The sequence below is a fragment of the Schistocerca nitens genome, chromosome 5 (genome assembly GCF_023898315.1).
Source record: "Schistocerca nitens isolate TAMUIC-IGC-003100 chromosome 5, iqSchNite1.1, whole genome shotgun sequence".
Lineage (NCBI taxonomy): Eukaryota > Metazoa > Arthropoda > Insecta > Orthoptera > Acrididae > Schistocerca > Schistocerca nitens.
In genome coordinates, this window is record NC_064618.1 from 483,401,820 (window position 1) to 483,419,652 (window position 17,833).

At 38.4% G+C, this 17,833-nt stretch overlaps 1 protein-coding gene across 1 annotated transcript in view; it reads left to right on the forward strand.

Annotated features, from left to right (window-relative positions):
• Positions 1–17,833, forward strand: part of LOC126260543 (E3 ubiquitin-protein ligase MYCBP2-like) — an 831,093-nt gene that overhangs the window by 124,490 nt on the left and 688,770 nt on the right. Inside the window, exons 11-12 of the mRNA XM_049957878.1 lie at positions 1,706–1,858; positions 2,040–2,247. Of these exons, the coding sequence (XP_049813835.1) occupies positions 1,706–1,858; positions 2,040–2,247 (361 nt within the window). The remainder of the gene's footprint in view (positions 1–1,705; positions 1,859–2,039; positions 2,248–17,833) is intronic.

Below are 17,833 nucleotides of genomic sequence, written 5' to 3' on the forward strand. Positions count from 1 at the left end.
GATGAACACAGTGGTGTGGAACTGTTGTTGCTTTCTTGCAAAGCTGGGTTCACATGTTTTTCAATGTGACAAGGAAAAATAATTATTGGCTCTGGAAATTGTATTAAAATGAAATATGTTACTGACATCAAATGTGCAGTGACTCTCATGTCATAAATAATAATTCTTTCTGCAAAGGAAAAAAATTGGTTCTTCATTTTTCAAAACAACTGCTACACATCGTACATATCATTTTGACGTAAATATGGAAAGCTATTTTCATCCTGAAATCATTGCAAGAGGCAAAAGGAATGATTATTAATAGAGTAAGTATTTAGAACAAATAAGGATTGATCCCCAGACCTTTGGATTCATAATCTAGCAATTACATAATTTTGATACTGTGAAACATAAATTATTTTATGATTACAAGCAGTATAATGTTCTCAGAAAAAGTACTTTTCCAGTTTGCAAGTACACAACATACAGCGTGAAATTCCACTTGCTCTTTATTGTCAAATGGGCACCTCCTCCATATTCTCATAGCTTCCTTTGACAGAACCAGAGTCGCCCATTTCAAACACACTGAACGATAACTCTTTATTTGCTGGCCAGCTATCAAATGATCACTGCCTTCTTTCTCTTTAAGTTTCCCCCAGCTTGCGCATTGCCTCCTTCAGTAGTACTGGAGTTAAACAGAGGAAATGCAGTAATTGGAGTCTTGTATTTATTTGCCAGTTAACCACATCTGCTGACTAGCCTAGCTAATTTTTTAGTGTGTGTGTGTGGGGGGGGAAGGGGGGATGGGGTGAAAGTGGGGAGGGCACACATGTACATGAATTAGACTTACCAATATTATTTGTGACAGAGAAGCTGTGAAAGCCCACACTTTTATTTTACAGGAATGGAAATTCTAGAATAAGAATGAATAAGCATGTATGAGAAAAGGCAACTGCTCATACATAACTGTTTGATACTTGGTAAACAAACAGACACCATTCTACAGAGCATTTAAGGAACTTTCAAGTTAGCAGTCATTTTCCTATTTAAGTGTGTAAACTTAGTCACACAGGCATCCAAACATGCTCATGACTGTTTGTCTTGGTTGATGGATATTGGGAGAGAAGAAACAGATGTGACAACTTGGAGGGGGTATGATGTGCTGACCATGGATGGAGTAAGGGGAGGCAAAGTTATCTGTAGCTGCTGATAAACTAGTCAAACCATTTACATATAGAAAATATCCTTACTAGCTAGCCAAGAAATTGATTTTCTGTGTCATTTCTTCCTGTGACACTAACAAATCTGTTACCACTGTGAACCAGACAATAATCAGAACTACTATCATTCAGTATTACTCAATCCTTGAAAAACACAACCATGTCCTCAATTAACTCTTTTCTGTTTATATATGACAACCACCTTTCTGTTCATGTATGACACATCACTCAGCAACAGGCGAGTGCTTGCCTATCCTCATTTTTGTTTATACCTTTTGAAATTTATGTGAATGCGTATTAGTTGTGTTGGAAGGAGAATACTGTCTGATAGCTCAGCAATGTTTGCAGTCTTGTGTACAAGACTGTCAATCGCTCAGCACCCCAGCTATAGGGTAAGTTGTTAGCTGTACTTCTTCTAGTGTTTTTATTTCGCCTAGGACGCTCTACATGTATTTTCATATCAAGAAATACTTTCATTTGTAAATATTAAATTTCTTTTGTTCAAGGACTTGTTACAGAACTGAAGGATGTGCACGTAACTCAAGTGGCCTTAGGTAAAGCACATGCTGTTGTATTAACAAACAAAGGCCACATTTACACATTTGGAATAAATAACAAAGGCCAGTGTGGTCGTGATTTTGCTGCCCAAGTTAAGGAAGGTGAGTTTCCATACATGACCAAGGTGTATATGCGCTTGTCTCTTTTCCATATGGTGAATGTATGAGAAAAGATTTATGGTGAATGCTGCTAGTCAGTTACTTTATCTTCAGAAGTAAGATATCAGTTCCTAATGTGTAATGGACTTTTATTTTATAGTTGTATTTTTTGCTGTTTTCACAGTTCCAATGGTGACAGCTATGGAGACAGCAGCAGAAGAGGAAGTGGATGAAGATGATCTGGATTGGGAAGATGCACAAGAGCTTATGTGCCCTCCAGGTACACACAAATGGAAACACGATCAGTGCATGGTATGCACAGTGTGCCGTGAATGTACTGGGTACAGCATCGGCTGTTTGAGCAGCATACGGCCTGACCGTAATCCTGGACAGTAAGTACTACTTCTAAGTGCTAATGCAGTGTACTTTTCATACACTATAAAAAACCAAAGGGTCTAACTATTGATAGCAATACAAGTTATTTGAATTACCATGGCAAAAAGCTTAAGTGTTAGAAGTTGACAGAAGGGAAATGATGAGAGTAACTGTGTAAGATATGTGTGAAGTTAATTTGTCAGAACAAACTGTAGTCTTCATATTATTATTATTACTATTATTACCATTATGATTGTAACTATTTACTTCTTTGAAAAATTGTCACTGTGATATATCATAGACTTTCTACTTCACCGGACAAGGAACTGTGTTCAAAGGAAAAATCGAAATGTGTTACACACACACACACACACACACACACACTGGTAGAGGAGGAGAATAAACTGCCAAGTTTCCAAACAAAATTCGTGTTGATAGCTTAGTGAATCCCTGTGCCTTTTTACACACCTTTCTGTTGCTCAGTGTCTCTGCTGTTAGATAAGTTTGATCCATCCTCGTATAAATAATTAATGACATATTTTTCTTGTTTATTTTGGTTGGTATAATCTCAAGAGTGACACAACAGTGGCAAATACATAATTACAATATGTTTGTTTCTTAAGAGTATCCGGTAGGAAGTATATGAAAAAACTGTTGATTTGAATATATTTATTCACATTACATAACCTTTTCCTGATTATAGTTACTGAACAACAATAAAGGATTACATAGTGGTTCCTCTCAGAACCTTGCTAGCCTAGCCAAAACTATTCATTTACAGTTCAGCCTGTTGGGCAGCAACCAGAATGAGGGCTAAGGAGGTATGCAGTGCACACACCACTTGGGTGATAAATAAAATGCATCCATACAATATTCTGTTACATTTTATGAAAACTGTTTTCTATTGTGCCAATACTCTCAAAAATATTTGAGTCACTAGTGTACATTCAGTTAAGTAATTACTTTGAAAATCATGCCATTTTATCCAACAGTCAATATGGATTTCAGCCATGTGAAAATAATACTCCAGCTGTTCCAGAAATTGTTGACCAAACTTTAACTGCGTTCAAAAATAAGAAGATGGTGTCTCTTGTTTTGTGAAATTTAAGTGAAACTTTTGACTGCATTCCTTGTAACATATTACTGACAAAATTGGAGTATTGTGGTCTACAGAAATCTATGTTGGCGGTAACTTCTTCCTACCTGACCAACAGAAGACTGTTTGTCTTAGAAATAGACATTCCCCCCTTAGTAGAAATCGGCACAGGTGTACCACAGGGCTCGGTCCTTGCCCCCCCCCCCCTGCCCTCCCCCCTTTTTTTCATTGTGGCTATCAATGACCTGCCCTATTGTGTATCACAGTCTGTAATCTGCAATGTTGATGATTCAGCTTTACTTTCTTCGCATCATGACATCCCAAGTCTTAATAAGATCTTGCAAGAAACTCTTGACTCTGCACTGAACTGGTTTGCAGCCAATAAACTTCGTAATATAAACAAAACTCGAAACCTTATGTTCAGCTTGACTAAGGAGATAGAAAATACATGTGTCAAACTTTTAGGAATACATATTGATGCTAGACTCAGTTGGGAATAACGTGTCAATCAAGTCTGTAAAAAGACCTCACAAATGTCCTGTCTGATATGAAAACTGAGAGAAATAGCCAGTAATAATTATATCTGTATGGCATACTTTGGGCTCTTTCAGTCACACGTCTCATTAGGCCTTCTCATATGGGGACATACTCCTCATATCAGCAACATTTTTAAAGTCCAAGAAAAAGTTGTCTACATATTACAAGGCTGGCCCTAAAGAGCACTGTCGCTCTCTTTTTACCTGGCTTAAGCTGTATGTTTGTGAGTCTGCAGTCTTCGTCAAGAACAGGTTTAAGGAATGTATTTTAAGGGAAACAAGACACAAACATTACAGCAGAAATAGGCAAAAATTGACATCTAGGCACAGGCTAGCTATAACAGGAAATTCCCATAAAGTAAATGCCCTCAAAATTTTTAAGAAGTTGCCTCTCACTGCTCGATTCTTGGCTTTCAAAAAATTCAAAACAAAATTGTATGACTGGCTGACAAAAAACCCATTAACCATTGTGAAAGACCTCTATGATATGGACAATATTGACATTAACATTTAAAATATAAGATAGTTAATCTGTACATGAATTGTAAAGATTAATTGTAATAATTTAAGTGCAACTGTAACTTGATATTATTAAGATATTACCTGATATTATCAAGTAAGCCTATTCTACAGTATGTGGCCAATGGCAATGAAAAATTGTGGTTCTGATTCTGATTCTACTAAAACATGTGAAATGCAATCCAGCTAGTGTGAATAACGCACTGCATCAGTATGTTATTCAAAACTGTATGACAAGTAACATTAGCATAGTTCAGTAGAGAAACTATACTAAAGCCTTATAAAACAAATTATGAGGCAAAAATTGTGAGCTTTACAAGGAGTATAGGTACTACCTTGACCTAGAATAAAGGAACTATTAGGCTGTGATACATTTAATCAACCACAACTAACTTGGCATCAGTGGATAAGCAATACAGACATGTTCTTCCACTGTGTTGTAAGGCACAAATGCAAGCTCCTGCATAGCTTCATCAAAAATAACAGAAAACAGCATTCACACCAGGTTTCCAGCACTAGCTCTTTTTGTTGCAGCACTACACACATTCAGATATACAACCACACAGACACCCAAACGCGCACTCCTGTGGCCATGGCAAGACTCTTGCATTTGGATGTCTGCTGTGGCCACGCAGTTGCGGGTACACATGGGGGGGCATGCGGGGCACTTCCCCTCTCCTTGCGGGGCCGCCCGCATTGCCACACGCATAGCCCCCGACAGTCAGCCTGCATGCTATTTGTTTGTTTCTTTCACCAGTTGACTCAACTGACTCGAGTTAGCGAGTACTTGTACTCTCCTATGTAGCACGCACATTTGCGTCATATTTTATATGTTTCTGTCTGGCACACAGATAGCTAACACATACCTATGAGAAAAGTTGCAGCCATCTAGTGATCTCAATACATTATTCTGTCTGCCATTTGTTCAAGAAAAGCTGCGAATATTCTACTGTTTTGTGATTAAAAACAGAGCAATGGGAGAGATTCTTCAATACAAGCAAACGAGCATAAAAATCCTTAATGATCGTGATTCTCTTATTCAAGCATTGTCTGTCTGTTCTAAGTCTGACTATCCTACTTTGCACATGCGGTACAAAATGTTTGCTTGTCTACCTGCATCTGTTGCTACAATAGAAAGAAATTTTTCAACATTGCGGCCTACAAAGACATGGCTGAGGTCGACAATGAAAGAGGATTGTCTTAATGGCTTAGCTCTGTTTAACACTCACCCTCACATTTATTGTCCTATTGAGTAGGTAATTAACCAATTTGCTAGAATTCATCATTTAAGGAAGAGAACCACAATTGTAACTTTTTTATATCATAAAATGGCATTGTCTTGTATATGTGTATAATCAGTGTAAATAAAACTTTCTTAAACTTTGCATGTGATTTGATTAATTTCTTTTTATGGTAAAGGTAAAGATAGCTTTAGATATCCTTAGCGACCCCTCCTTGAGTTTTTTCTGTATCTGCCACTGTGGCCACGGGAGTGTGTGTGTTTGTGTTTCAGTGTGGTTGTGTTTTGAATTTGTGTATTGTTGCTAGAAAAAGAGTTAGTACTCAAAAGCTATTGTGAATGCTGTGTCATGTTGTTTGTTTCTGTGTTCCACACATCGATCCACTACAGATGAGTGGTTGCCTTTCCCTTGTTTTATGTATTACTCCAGCCAGGAATTACCATTATTGTTATTTGTTGAAAATAACAGGCATAAATGTTTTGAGCAGTGTAAGGCATGAAAGCAGAAGCATATATATTCGGACTAATCCTACTTTGATGGTGACCTACAGTAACTGAACATGGTATGTAAGCACGCATATATACAGCAGTAGTCTTATTTCTGTGGTTTCACAATTTGTACTTTGAAATTTTTCTCTGGAGAGCAAGAACACATTTATAGTAAGCTGCTTGTCAACTGTTCATGAGTTGATCAGTTTTGACAAAGCTTGTTACCCTGTATGGTTTGGGTACTTGGACAGTTTTATTGGTATTACATGATGTGCTCCTTTCCCTTGTCTATTTAATACCTGTACAACAACGAAGGACTCAGTTGTGGTTCCTCTTGGAATCTCTGTACACATTAGCTGATTGTGCACTAATACATCATGACAAATAGTTTCTTCGACATACAAATGGCCATATTGTGCAATTTACCTTATAATAAAATCAGATACTCAGGACAGTATTAGGGAAGAAGCAGAAAGGTTCAGTTACAATTCACTGCTGACATCATTTTCCAGAATTTCTGAGGTGATTTATTGTAGAATAGTATCTCACCTTAGCAACTATAGTCTCTTTAGCAAATCACAGTTTGGGTTTCAGAAGGGCCTTTGTATGGCCTTCACAGACCAAAATTACCCTCCCAACATTGCATAGAAACAGATCTCTTGTGCCTTATGTCTCCAGTTAGCCACCACTTCCCAAAGTCCCACTGTCCAGCCACAAAGGAGCACTCCCCTTCTGACTCAGTATCATCCAGGACTGGAGCAACTGAATCACATTCTCCACCAGGGTTTTTACTACCTCTCATCATGCCATGAAATAAGGAATGTCCTACCCACTATCCTTCCCACCCTTCCCCACAGCGGTATTCAACATCCCACTGAACCTACACAACATCCTCATCCATCCATACTCTGCCCCTGCTCTCGATCCCTTGCCTCATGGCTCATATTCCTGTAATAGACTAGATGCAAGACCTGTCCCATACATCCACACACCACCACCTACTCCAGTCGTCACAAGCCTCACCTATCCCATCAAAGGTAGGGCTACCTGTAAAAGCATTCCTGTGACCTACCAACTAAGCTGCAACCACTGTGCTGCATTCTACAGGGGCATGACAACCAACGAGCTCTCTGTCTGCATCAGTGACCACCAACAAACTGTGGCCAAGAGATAGCTGGACCACCCAGTTGCTGAGCATGCTGCCCAACACAACGTTCTTCACTTCAATGACTGCTTCACAGCCTCGGCCATCCGGTTCCTTCCTACCAACATCAGATTTTCTGAATTGCACAAGTGGGAACTTCTCCCTGCAACATATCCTACATCTTCATAACTCCCCTGGCCTCAACCTTCATTAGTCACTATCCTTCACCCATCTGTTCCCTTCCCCATTCCCACTTCAGCACCACACAGCCTTCTGTTCCAGCAATGTACCCACAGTTAGTTTACTTCTCTCCTTTTCTGTTTCTCTGCTCCTTTCACTCATCCTCCTCTCCCCTCCTGCCTCCCCCCCCCCCCCCCCCAAACACCACCCGTCTGATCTCCTGATTGCACATCGCTGACATATTCTGTTCTCACCACGCCACTATATGCTCCCACAAGTGGCACTTCAAAGGTCCACACCCGTACCCTGCTATCCTTCCCCTCCCCACCCCAGCGTCTCCTTACCCCCACCTTCCTGATTGCTTCCCCCATCGTACACTGTTGCTCGCAGTCCAGCCTCAGCAGCCAGAGACAGTGGTCAGGTGTGTGTGAATTATGCTTGTGTGAATATGTGTGTGTGTGTGTGGGGGGGGGGGGGGGAGACTGCATTGACTTGTGTGTGTGTGTTTTGTCTACTTCAGAAGAAGGCCTTTTGGCTGAAAGCTCTCTTGTTTATCAGTCTTTTTGTTGTGCCTGTCTGCAACTCAACATCTCCACTAAATGATGAGTAGCAATCTATTATTATTTCATTCTGGATTTTCCATTGTTTGATTTTACTCATCATCTACTTGATAGGTATGTCACTCTACATAGGAAAAGTGGGAAGGATAAATGTAAATAGTTGCAAGCCAATATTATTGTAACTGTGTTTTCAATTTTTTAAACCAGAGAGTAGTTGCCTGTCTCACTAAGGACTTCCAGCATTGTTTAAGCAATGGCAAGAGCTAGGTTGTTCTTAATTTCCCTAAATCAATAAAGATAATTGCCAGAATGTTTTGTTAAAAAAGACATGGCTAATTTTCTTGTCATTTTCCAGAATGGCAAGCCTTCACAGAAGGTTCGTATTCACAGTCTCATGCAAGAACAGAGCAATCTAAAATGTAAGGCCTTACAACTTCTATTCCCTGCGTAAATCCTCTAAGTCAACTTACTCTTTTTTTACCACAGCAGTCTTTCAACATGTTTGATGCTGTCCTCTATCTTCTCTATCTCATGCTAATATTTCATCCCTTGAAGGTACTGAAGAACTACACCTGACATCTTCTGCTGTCTGTTTTGCCTATTTTAGTCTTTGTTATGCATCTACTATTTTCCCCTTGTAATGATCCTAAGTTGGCACTTTCTTATCTAAACTGAAGCTACAATACCGTCTTTTCATGTGAATAATCCGATACCAGAGGACGTTGCTATTTTTTACGAACTTTTCAATTGTTGCAATTTCCTTATCCTGTTTTGAAGCTGTTGAGGACATATTGTATGCTTAGAATGCAAGATTATGAAGACTCTGGAAAACCAGTCTTGCTTATACTTTTATGTTTAATTTAAACAAATGTAAATAAAAACATAATTATGAAAGTTAACATAAATTATATTTCACAATGAATTTATACTTTTCATTGTGCACAAACATCACTGTTTGTGTTTAGATCCTTGTAAATATTTCAAAATTTATCTATGCTATATTATTTTCTTAGGTTTGTGTGATGGCACCAAGTGATGTGAACATTCTGTTGAAACATAGGCTTGATGTAGAAGAGTTGTTTTCTGCTTGATGTAACTGTTGTTAAGATTGAGTCTAGGTTGAGATGTAGTGTGTATAAACTTTTCTTTGTGGTACCAAAACAGATATTTCAATGTCATTATACATGAAAACATCATAATAAATCAAAAAGCCAGGAGTAAAAAATTAGTTTTCAGTCTTCTCAAAAAACTCATACCTGAATTATAGAAAGCTTGGATCAGTTATTACAGCTCCTAGACAACTACTGCCAATGAAAGATAAGTGTCACAACATCATATATCACTCTGTAACAGATTTCTCACTAACCTGTCCCTTCTTCTGTTGATGGTCTACCATAGATTCCTTTCCTCACTTATTCTTTGCAGTACTTTTTAATTTCATACTTTATCTGTCTATTGAATTTTTAACATTTTTTGATAGCACCATATTTCAAATTCTTCAAGTTTCTTCTTTGGATTTCTAATGGTTCACATTTCACTTCAATACAATGTCATGCTCCAAAGATTCCATTTTTGGGAACTACTTCTTCAGTTCCATACTAAATCTGATACCTATAGTAACATATTGTCCCCATACCCTCCACCCAGCAGTTTCCACCCTCTATGTCCTGTCACCTCCTCCCCTTTCTTGACTTCCACCCTCTTTGTTTGCCATCCTCTGCCAATGCACCCACCCATATTTCCGCAATCCTCTCCTTTTTCACTCCATTTCCCCACCTCCCTGCCCCACAACCTCCTGATTCTGTGCCTGTTGGCATCCTAGTTCCCACACACTTCACCAGAGTGTTCTTCCCTTTCCCTATCCCCTCCAGATTGCTGCTTCCATCCCAAGTGATAGTTGTACTCTGGGTTGAGTTGCCAGAGTTTGCGGTCACGTGTGCATGAGGTGTGCTCCCTTGTGTGAATGAATGGTGCGTGTTTCTCTGTTTCTCTTCTTCTGGTTAAGCCTGTGGCTGATGGGCAATCAATCTTTTGCTACATTGTTGCTTTTATTAATGAAAGCTTACTTTGACTCTATCAGTTGATGTCTTCCTTGCTTCTGCCATCCTGTGCAGTCTTGTTTAAGTTAAGAGAATTCACCCAGTACTTCCACTATTGTGTCAGTCCCTATTTTGATGTTAGGCAAGTCATTTTTCTTTCTGCTACTCTCCATCACTGATGTATTTTTCTTGTTTATGCTTAAGACATATTCTGTAACAGGTATGGTGTCTATTCCTGTCAATTGGTCTTTTAAATCTTCATCTTCTCTCACCAGAAGGGCTATGTTGTTTGCAAACCTTAGTGTTCAAATCTGCTCCACCTGACATTCATTCCTTTTCAGAAATTTTCCTTCACTTTCTACACTGATTTTTTTTTATATACAAGTTGAACAACAGTGATGATAATCTGCAACCATGCCTCACATCCATCTTAATGTGAACTTGTGTTCAGAGGAATAATTTGATCAGTGTGTTGCTCATTGTTGTTCACCTTGTTAACTACTTTCTGTTCACAATGATACTGACCTCTGTTACATCATTTGCTGCTATGGATGATGATGATGATGATGATGTTAAGCTACACTCATCTGACCGGAAATCCTCCCCTCCCCCTCTTCACTCTTAACAGCTGCTGCAATTGCCAACAGAGTGAAGGATACAGTTTTAGGTCCTGTAGCTTCTTCACTAGTCCATTATGGTATAATGCCAGTGCACGATGTTTCTATAGGAATGACAGGCTTAAGTCTCCACATAGCTTTTACCTCATCTGCCAGATCATTGTATTTGGTTGTCTTCTCATTGCAGATGATTTGAAAAATAATTGATGTAGATAAAATGATGTCTTGGTGGAAGCCTTACTAATCACTGTTATGTCAAGTTGATTAAAATGGATTGTGTTATTGGTTACTGTGCTCTGGTTCTAGTAAAATTTTAATTTTTTATTTTCTACCCCAGTGATAGAGTGTGGGAAGAATGATTGCTTAACTGCCACTGTAATTAGTCTATGGGAGTGATACAGAGGGAATTGTAGTATTTTCCTTGATTCATAACAAAGTTGGTTCTAAAAACATTCCAAATAGGCTTTTATAGGATAGTTTGCATCTATTCTCAAGTATCTGCCAGTTCAGTTCTTTCATAACCTTCATAACACTATCCCATGAGAAAACAAACTTGTAAACATTCATGCTGCCCTTCTTTGTATTCATTCAATATTTCTTGTTAGTCCTATTTGGTACGGGTCTCTCAAACTTGAGCAATATTCTCAATTGTGTCGCACAAGTGATTTGTACTATGTAGACTAATTACATTTTCTTAGTATTCTACCACTGAAATGAAGTCTGCTACCTGCTGTACTTACAACTTAACCTTTATGACATTTCCATTTCATGCTACTACTATGTGTTGCACCCAGGTATTTGTATGAGTTTACAGATTCCAACTGTAGCTTGTTGATAATATAGTTGTAAGATACTAGTTTTTTTGTGTGAAATGTACAAGTATACTTTTCTGAGCATTTAAAATGAATTTCCAATCTCCTCACCAGTTTGAAATCTTATCAAGATCTGATTGGATATTTGTTCACCTTTATTCAGACCATACTTCCTTATGGATAACTGAATTATCGGTGAAAAATCTGAGGCTACTATTACTATTATCTGCAAGATCATTAATATGTAACATGAACAGTAGGGGCCGTAACACACTTCCCTGGACACACCTGAGATTGCTTTACGTCTATTGATTACTCTTATTTTAAGAAAACATGCTGTGTCTTCCCCACTAAGAAATCCTCAATCTAGTCACAAATCTTGCTTGATAGTGCATATGACCATATTTTTGATAATAAGCAAATGTGCCTTACTGAGTCTTTCAGACATAAAAAAAACACAATATGTAGCTGACTACCTTGTTGCGTGCATGGCTTTCAGGATGGCATTTGAGAAAAGTGCGAGTTGGGTTACACGTGATCGATTTTTTGGAATCCATGGAGGAGGTCATTCTATTTGAAATACCTCATTACTTTTGAGATCAGAATATGTTTTAAGGTTCTCCAACAAGAGGAAATAAAAAATACTCGATGGTAGTTTTGTGGATCACTTCTGCTGCCCTGGCAGTCTGGCATCAGTAGCCAGAGACTGGTCATGAGTGTGTGAGTCGAATATGTATGTGTGTGTGTTTGTGTGTGTGTGTGTGTGTGTGTGTGTGTGTTTGTCTATTTCTGACGAAGGCCTAGTTGGCTTTATTCATGACGGTCTTTTTGTTGTGCCTGTCTGTGACAGCATTTCCGCTATATGGTGAGTAGCAACTATCCTTTTTTTAATATTGTTGCATTCCATCCTGAATTTTCCATTGTTTGAGTCTGCTGCTCTTTTTATAGATGGGTGTGATCTATGCTTTCTTTCAAATAGTGAGCACAGTTTTTGTGTGAAAGATCTTTAGTATACTATGATTTAAAAAATTCTGTATAAAATTTAGTACACATTCCACCAGACCCTTGAGCTTTATTCAGTTTCATTTATTGCAGCTTTTTGCCAGTGCCACTGCACTAATACCTATTTCACATGTCCCTGCAGTGGTATGAGAATCAAATTGGGGCATTATGCCTGGGATTTCCTTTTCAAATAAACATTTGAAAACAGATTTAAACATTTCTGCTTTTGCTTTGCTACCTTCAATTTCAATTCCTGTCTCATCCAAGAGTGTCTGAATAATAACCTTGGTGCCACTAACAGCCTTTACATACTATCAGATTTCATCAGTTTTTATGAAAGATTTTTTGATAATATTCTGCTGCAGTAGTCAGTACACATTCCACCAGACCCTTGAGCTTTATTCAGTTTCATTTATTGCAGCTTTTTGCCAGTGCCACTGCACTAATACCTATTTCACATGTCCCTGCAGTGGTATGAGAATCAAATTGGGGCATTACGCCTGGGATTTCCTTTTCAAATAAACATTTGAAAACAGATTTAAACATTTCTGCTTTTGCTTTGCTACCTTCAATTTCAATTCCTGTCTCATCCAAGAGTGTCTGAATAATAACCTTGGTGCCACTAACAGCCTTTACATACTATCAGATTTCATCAGTTTTTATGAAAGATTTTTTGATAATATTCTGCTGCAGTAGTCAGTGAATGCTTCACATGTTGCTCTCTTGACAGCCAAATGCATTTCATTCAGCATCCCACTGTCTATAGCCCAATGCTTTGTTTTACACCTATTATACTGCAGTCTCACTTTAGAAGTTTATTTTATCGTGACTGTATATATAAGAGTCCTTTCAGTCATGAACTGTTCTACTACGTGCATGTATGTCCAGTGCATAGTCAAGTATTCTTTTAAACTTGAGCCATATTTCCCTTACATGTGTCTGTCCTGAGCTAAATTTGCATGTTCCTCATCAGGATATGACACTAATGCTTCTTTATTTAGTTAACTGAACTTATAAATTTTTCTACTTGTTTTATTTGCCCTTTGTACTTTGGTAACCATTGTTGCTACAACTGCTCCATGATCACTGATACCAGTTTCAATGTGTACATCCTCAAAAAGGTCAGGTCTAGTAGTTTTCATTAGATTCAGTACATTTTTCATCATGAGGGGGATTCTGAACTATCTGTTCTAGGTAATTTTTGGGGGATGTATACAGTAATGTTTATTAGGATGTCTCATCACAACCATCACAAACAAAACAGTAATTATTCCTGTTGATTGTTGGATAATTACAGCCTCCTCCAGTGATACAGTGTGATTGATGAACTTACTTACCAGCAAACTGAGGTTTCCTCTAAAGTTTTCAGTTACATCAGCAGGTGAGTCTGCTAGTCCATAGAAGGAACAATTATAATTTTATATCCACCCCTAGTACTGGGTATTGCCCTAACTGTCTCACATGCCGCTTCAGTTTTTATCTGGTGAATTCTAGTTTCTTGTCCACTGTGACAATTACACCATCTCCATCTTCTATTCAAACATAAATTTTCCCCAGAAATCTCGCTGCTGACAATTCCAGATTTTAACCAGCTTTCTGTACCTAGTATTATCTGAGCTTCACTGGGTTTTATAAGTGTTTCAATCTCTGACACGTAATTGCAAATGCTTCAGCAGTTAACCATTAGGAATTTAATATCCTCTCCTGTGTGGTGTTGGGAGGATTGGAGGCGGGGGGGATTTCTTTGGATCTTCACTGATATTTTCAGGTCTCCTACAGCTATCATAATCTTGACTGGCTGGAGAGTAACCTAATCTATTTAAAAAATAAAAAACAACCTAAGTGCACACAGTGCACCCCCCCCCCCCCCTACACACACACACACAGTCAGCTACCTGGGTAAGAGCCTTTAATGTATAGTGCACACCTGACTCATTTACAGGGACCCTAGAGATCTCAAACCTATAGTGCAAGTCTATGAAGTCACAGCCTAGCTTGTCACAGAATCTTCACAGTCTCTGGTTCAAGTCTTCCACTTAGCTCAGAACCAGGGGCCACGATCTGTTCTGAGACAGCATATTCTGAGTTTCATTGAGACTCCATTAGCAATCACAGATAATTGGCTTCATTTGTCCCAACATGCACCACAATCTTCAGTTTGTTTTACCTTGTTCTCTTAGTGGCTGCTATAATAGTCTCATCGACATGATGAATGAGTCCCAGGCAAAAACAGTGAGGGCACATTGGTGTTCTTCCCATATCTTGCTGCCATTTCCCTGCATTTTTGAACTGCTGATGATTAATAGACGCCTCCCCTTTTGCATTTGCCTCTTCCTGATACAAGATATCGTATGTTTCCAACAGATAAAGTGAGTCTCACTGGCTCAGTTTCATTTTAAGTAGAAGACAGCACCTCAAACTTGTTTGTTAGGGGGATGTGTACACCATCCTGAGTTCCCTGTACAGGGCACCTAGACTTACCATTGCCACCCCACTCACAGTGAAGTATGTGAGTAGTGATAGATCCAGTATTTCATGCAGAGGAGACAATACACGGGCAAGGATAGTACTTGAGTTACCTTTGACATTTGTGGTATATGACTCTTGGTAGCCCTCCAAACCCTCCCATTTCCAGCAACTTCCAATCACTTTTCAGTAGTCAGAATGATTTCCAGCAGCCTTCAAACAACAACTAACTCATGTCACACCTGGGAATAGCACAAACAGTATACATAGCAGAGCTGCAGTGTGGCTGGTGCAATATTTTACTTAACATGAAACAAATAACTTTAAACTAAGCTTGCTGGTTCACTTTTAGTGTATAGATCTGGTATGCTACAAATATTACCAGTAAATTTTAAGGACTGCAGTGATCAACAGGCAAAGTGAGATATCAGAATAACTTGGTATAAAATTTACTGTTTCTTTGAAGCATTTTTGATGTAATAATCACTAACACATTCAACAATAACGTTAATTTACATTGAATGCAGACAATATAAACTCCTGTTAGAAAAGAAAACTAATGCAACATGATATGTTTGTAATTTACAATAACTCTACTTCAGATATGCTAATCTATGATAAAATAAATTAAGCATAACATTTGTAACTTACAAAAAGTTTCAAAAATGTATATTTGGAAGTATCTGAAAATTTTCAAAAATCTAAAGCATGAGATCTTATTCCGAATTGACGCATCAAGAAAACCAAGAATGTTTTACATATCAGTGCTGTCGTGAAAGACTTCGCTCACACACTGAAATATTGACACAATTAATGAAATATTATGTGAGACAACATGAACAATAAAACATTATAATATTAGAAGTTTGAACTGAACCTGTCTGGCACATGCAGTCTCACACAAAGGATAATTCAGAAGTTGGCTCACAGATGTAAATAAATATTCAATTTGCATGGATTTTTTACATAGCTGAATTTGAGATACCTTCTCCACTGTTGCACCACAAATGAACACTGCAGCATCAGTTATCACAGTAAAAATTGGAAAAATTGTGGAGCGTCCTCAGTGCATGTCTCTGCTGGGGGCAGTTAATAGTGTATCTGTAGTTATAGAGGGAAGTCTTTCATTAACTGATACTGCTGATCTAACATCTGGTGGATTGTTTTGGTGAACTCATCAAAGTCATACATTTCAAACATTCTGTTTGAGCCAAGCTTTTACAACCAGATGTGATGTGTAATATGGTGTCCTTTTGATCCTTGCACTTCATGCACCTATCATTTATTTCTTTGCTCTTTCATGATATAGTTTCTCATCACAGTGAGCTAATCTTATATAGCGTTGGAAATTCTTTACGTACTGATGCAGACTCTCATGCATCAACTAATTGATTGATGCTCGCTGATCAAAATTATCTGGGCTGAAATCATTCACACTTTCCTCTGCAGTTGTTTTATATTATTACCTTGGTCTCAATTATTTCTGTATCAGACGTTGGGACTGTGTGGGTGTTTCTGCAAGATTGAGGTGATGTGTGATTAATGTCTGTGGCTTCTTTTGCTTTATGAAGTGATGAGTTTCTGTTGTGAAAATACTGCCTCAGAGCCCCCAGTTCTTTTTTCTGCAGCTGCTCAGTGTCTGTTAGCCCCTGCCCCTTTTCTCATGTGGTATTAAACTGTTGATTTAGCGTGATGGATGCTGTACTTTGTGGTAATTCCCCATGTTTTCTTTTATATCTCTTGTAGGTCTGTTTTCTCCACATAATGAGAAGGAAAGTGTAAGTTAATACTGACACCACATGTGAATTAATATTGCTGAAGGTGTTGTACCCATTTGGATTCAGTTTCAAAATTGAGATAGTTCTGTTGATGTATGTAGTCATGATGTATTATTTTATGGTGTCATGCAACAGTTGTTTTTCATTAAGAGTGCCTAAATAGTTGCAGGTGCTATATTCATTAATAGGTTCTATTATGTTTCCATCACTCTTCTCAAATCCAGTAGCTTGAGTCTATCCCTTTCTCATGTTCACTCTCCTGCAATTGTCTAAGCCAAATGCCTCACTTAAGTTTCTAGATAACATTCCTACTGCTTTTAGGAGCAGTGTTTCTATTGGCACATATAGTTTAATATCATCCATCAACATCAGATGATTTAACATAGAGCTTAAGCCAGTATTATTATTATTATGCACTGAGGTGACAAAAGTCATGGGATAGTGACACACACACATATACAGATGGCATAGTATTGTATACACAAAGTATAAAAGGGCAGTGCATTGGCAGAGCTGTCATTTGTACTCAGATGATTCATGTGAAAAGCTTTCCAATGTGATTATGGCTGCAAAACGGCAGTTAACAGATCTTGAACGCAGAAAGCTAGTTGGAGCTAGATGCATGGGGCATTCTGTTTCAGAAATCAGTTGGGAATTCAATATTCTGAGATACACAATGTCAAGAGTGTGCCAAGAATATAAAATTTCAGGCATTACCTCTTACCATGGACAACCCAGTGGCCGACAGCATTCACTTAACAACTGAGAGCAGCAGCATTTGTGTAGACTTGTCAGTGCTAATAACAAGCAGCACTACTTGAAATAACTGTAGAAATGAATGTGGGATGTACAACGAACTTATCTGTTAGGACAGTTTAGCGAAATTTAGATCTAATGAGTTACGGCAGCAAACGACTGATGCGAATGCCTTTGCTAATTGCATGACATTTCTTGCAGCATCTCTCCTGGACTCGTGACCATATCAGTTGGACCTTAGACAGCTGGAAAATTGTGGCCTGATAGATGAGTCCCAATGCCAGTTGGTAAGAACTGATGCTAGAATTCAAGTGTGGGGCAGACCCCATGAAGCCATGGACCCAAGTTGTCAACAAGGCACTGTACAAA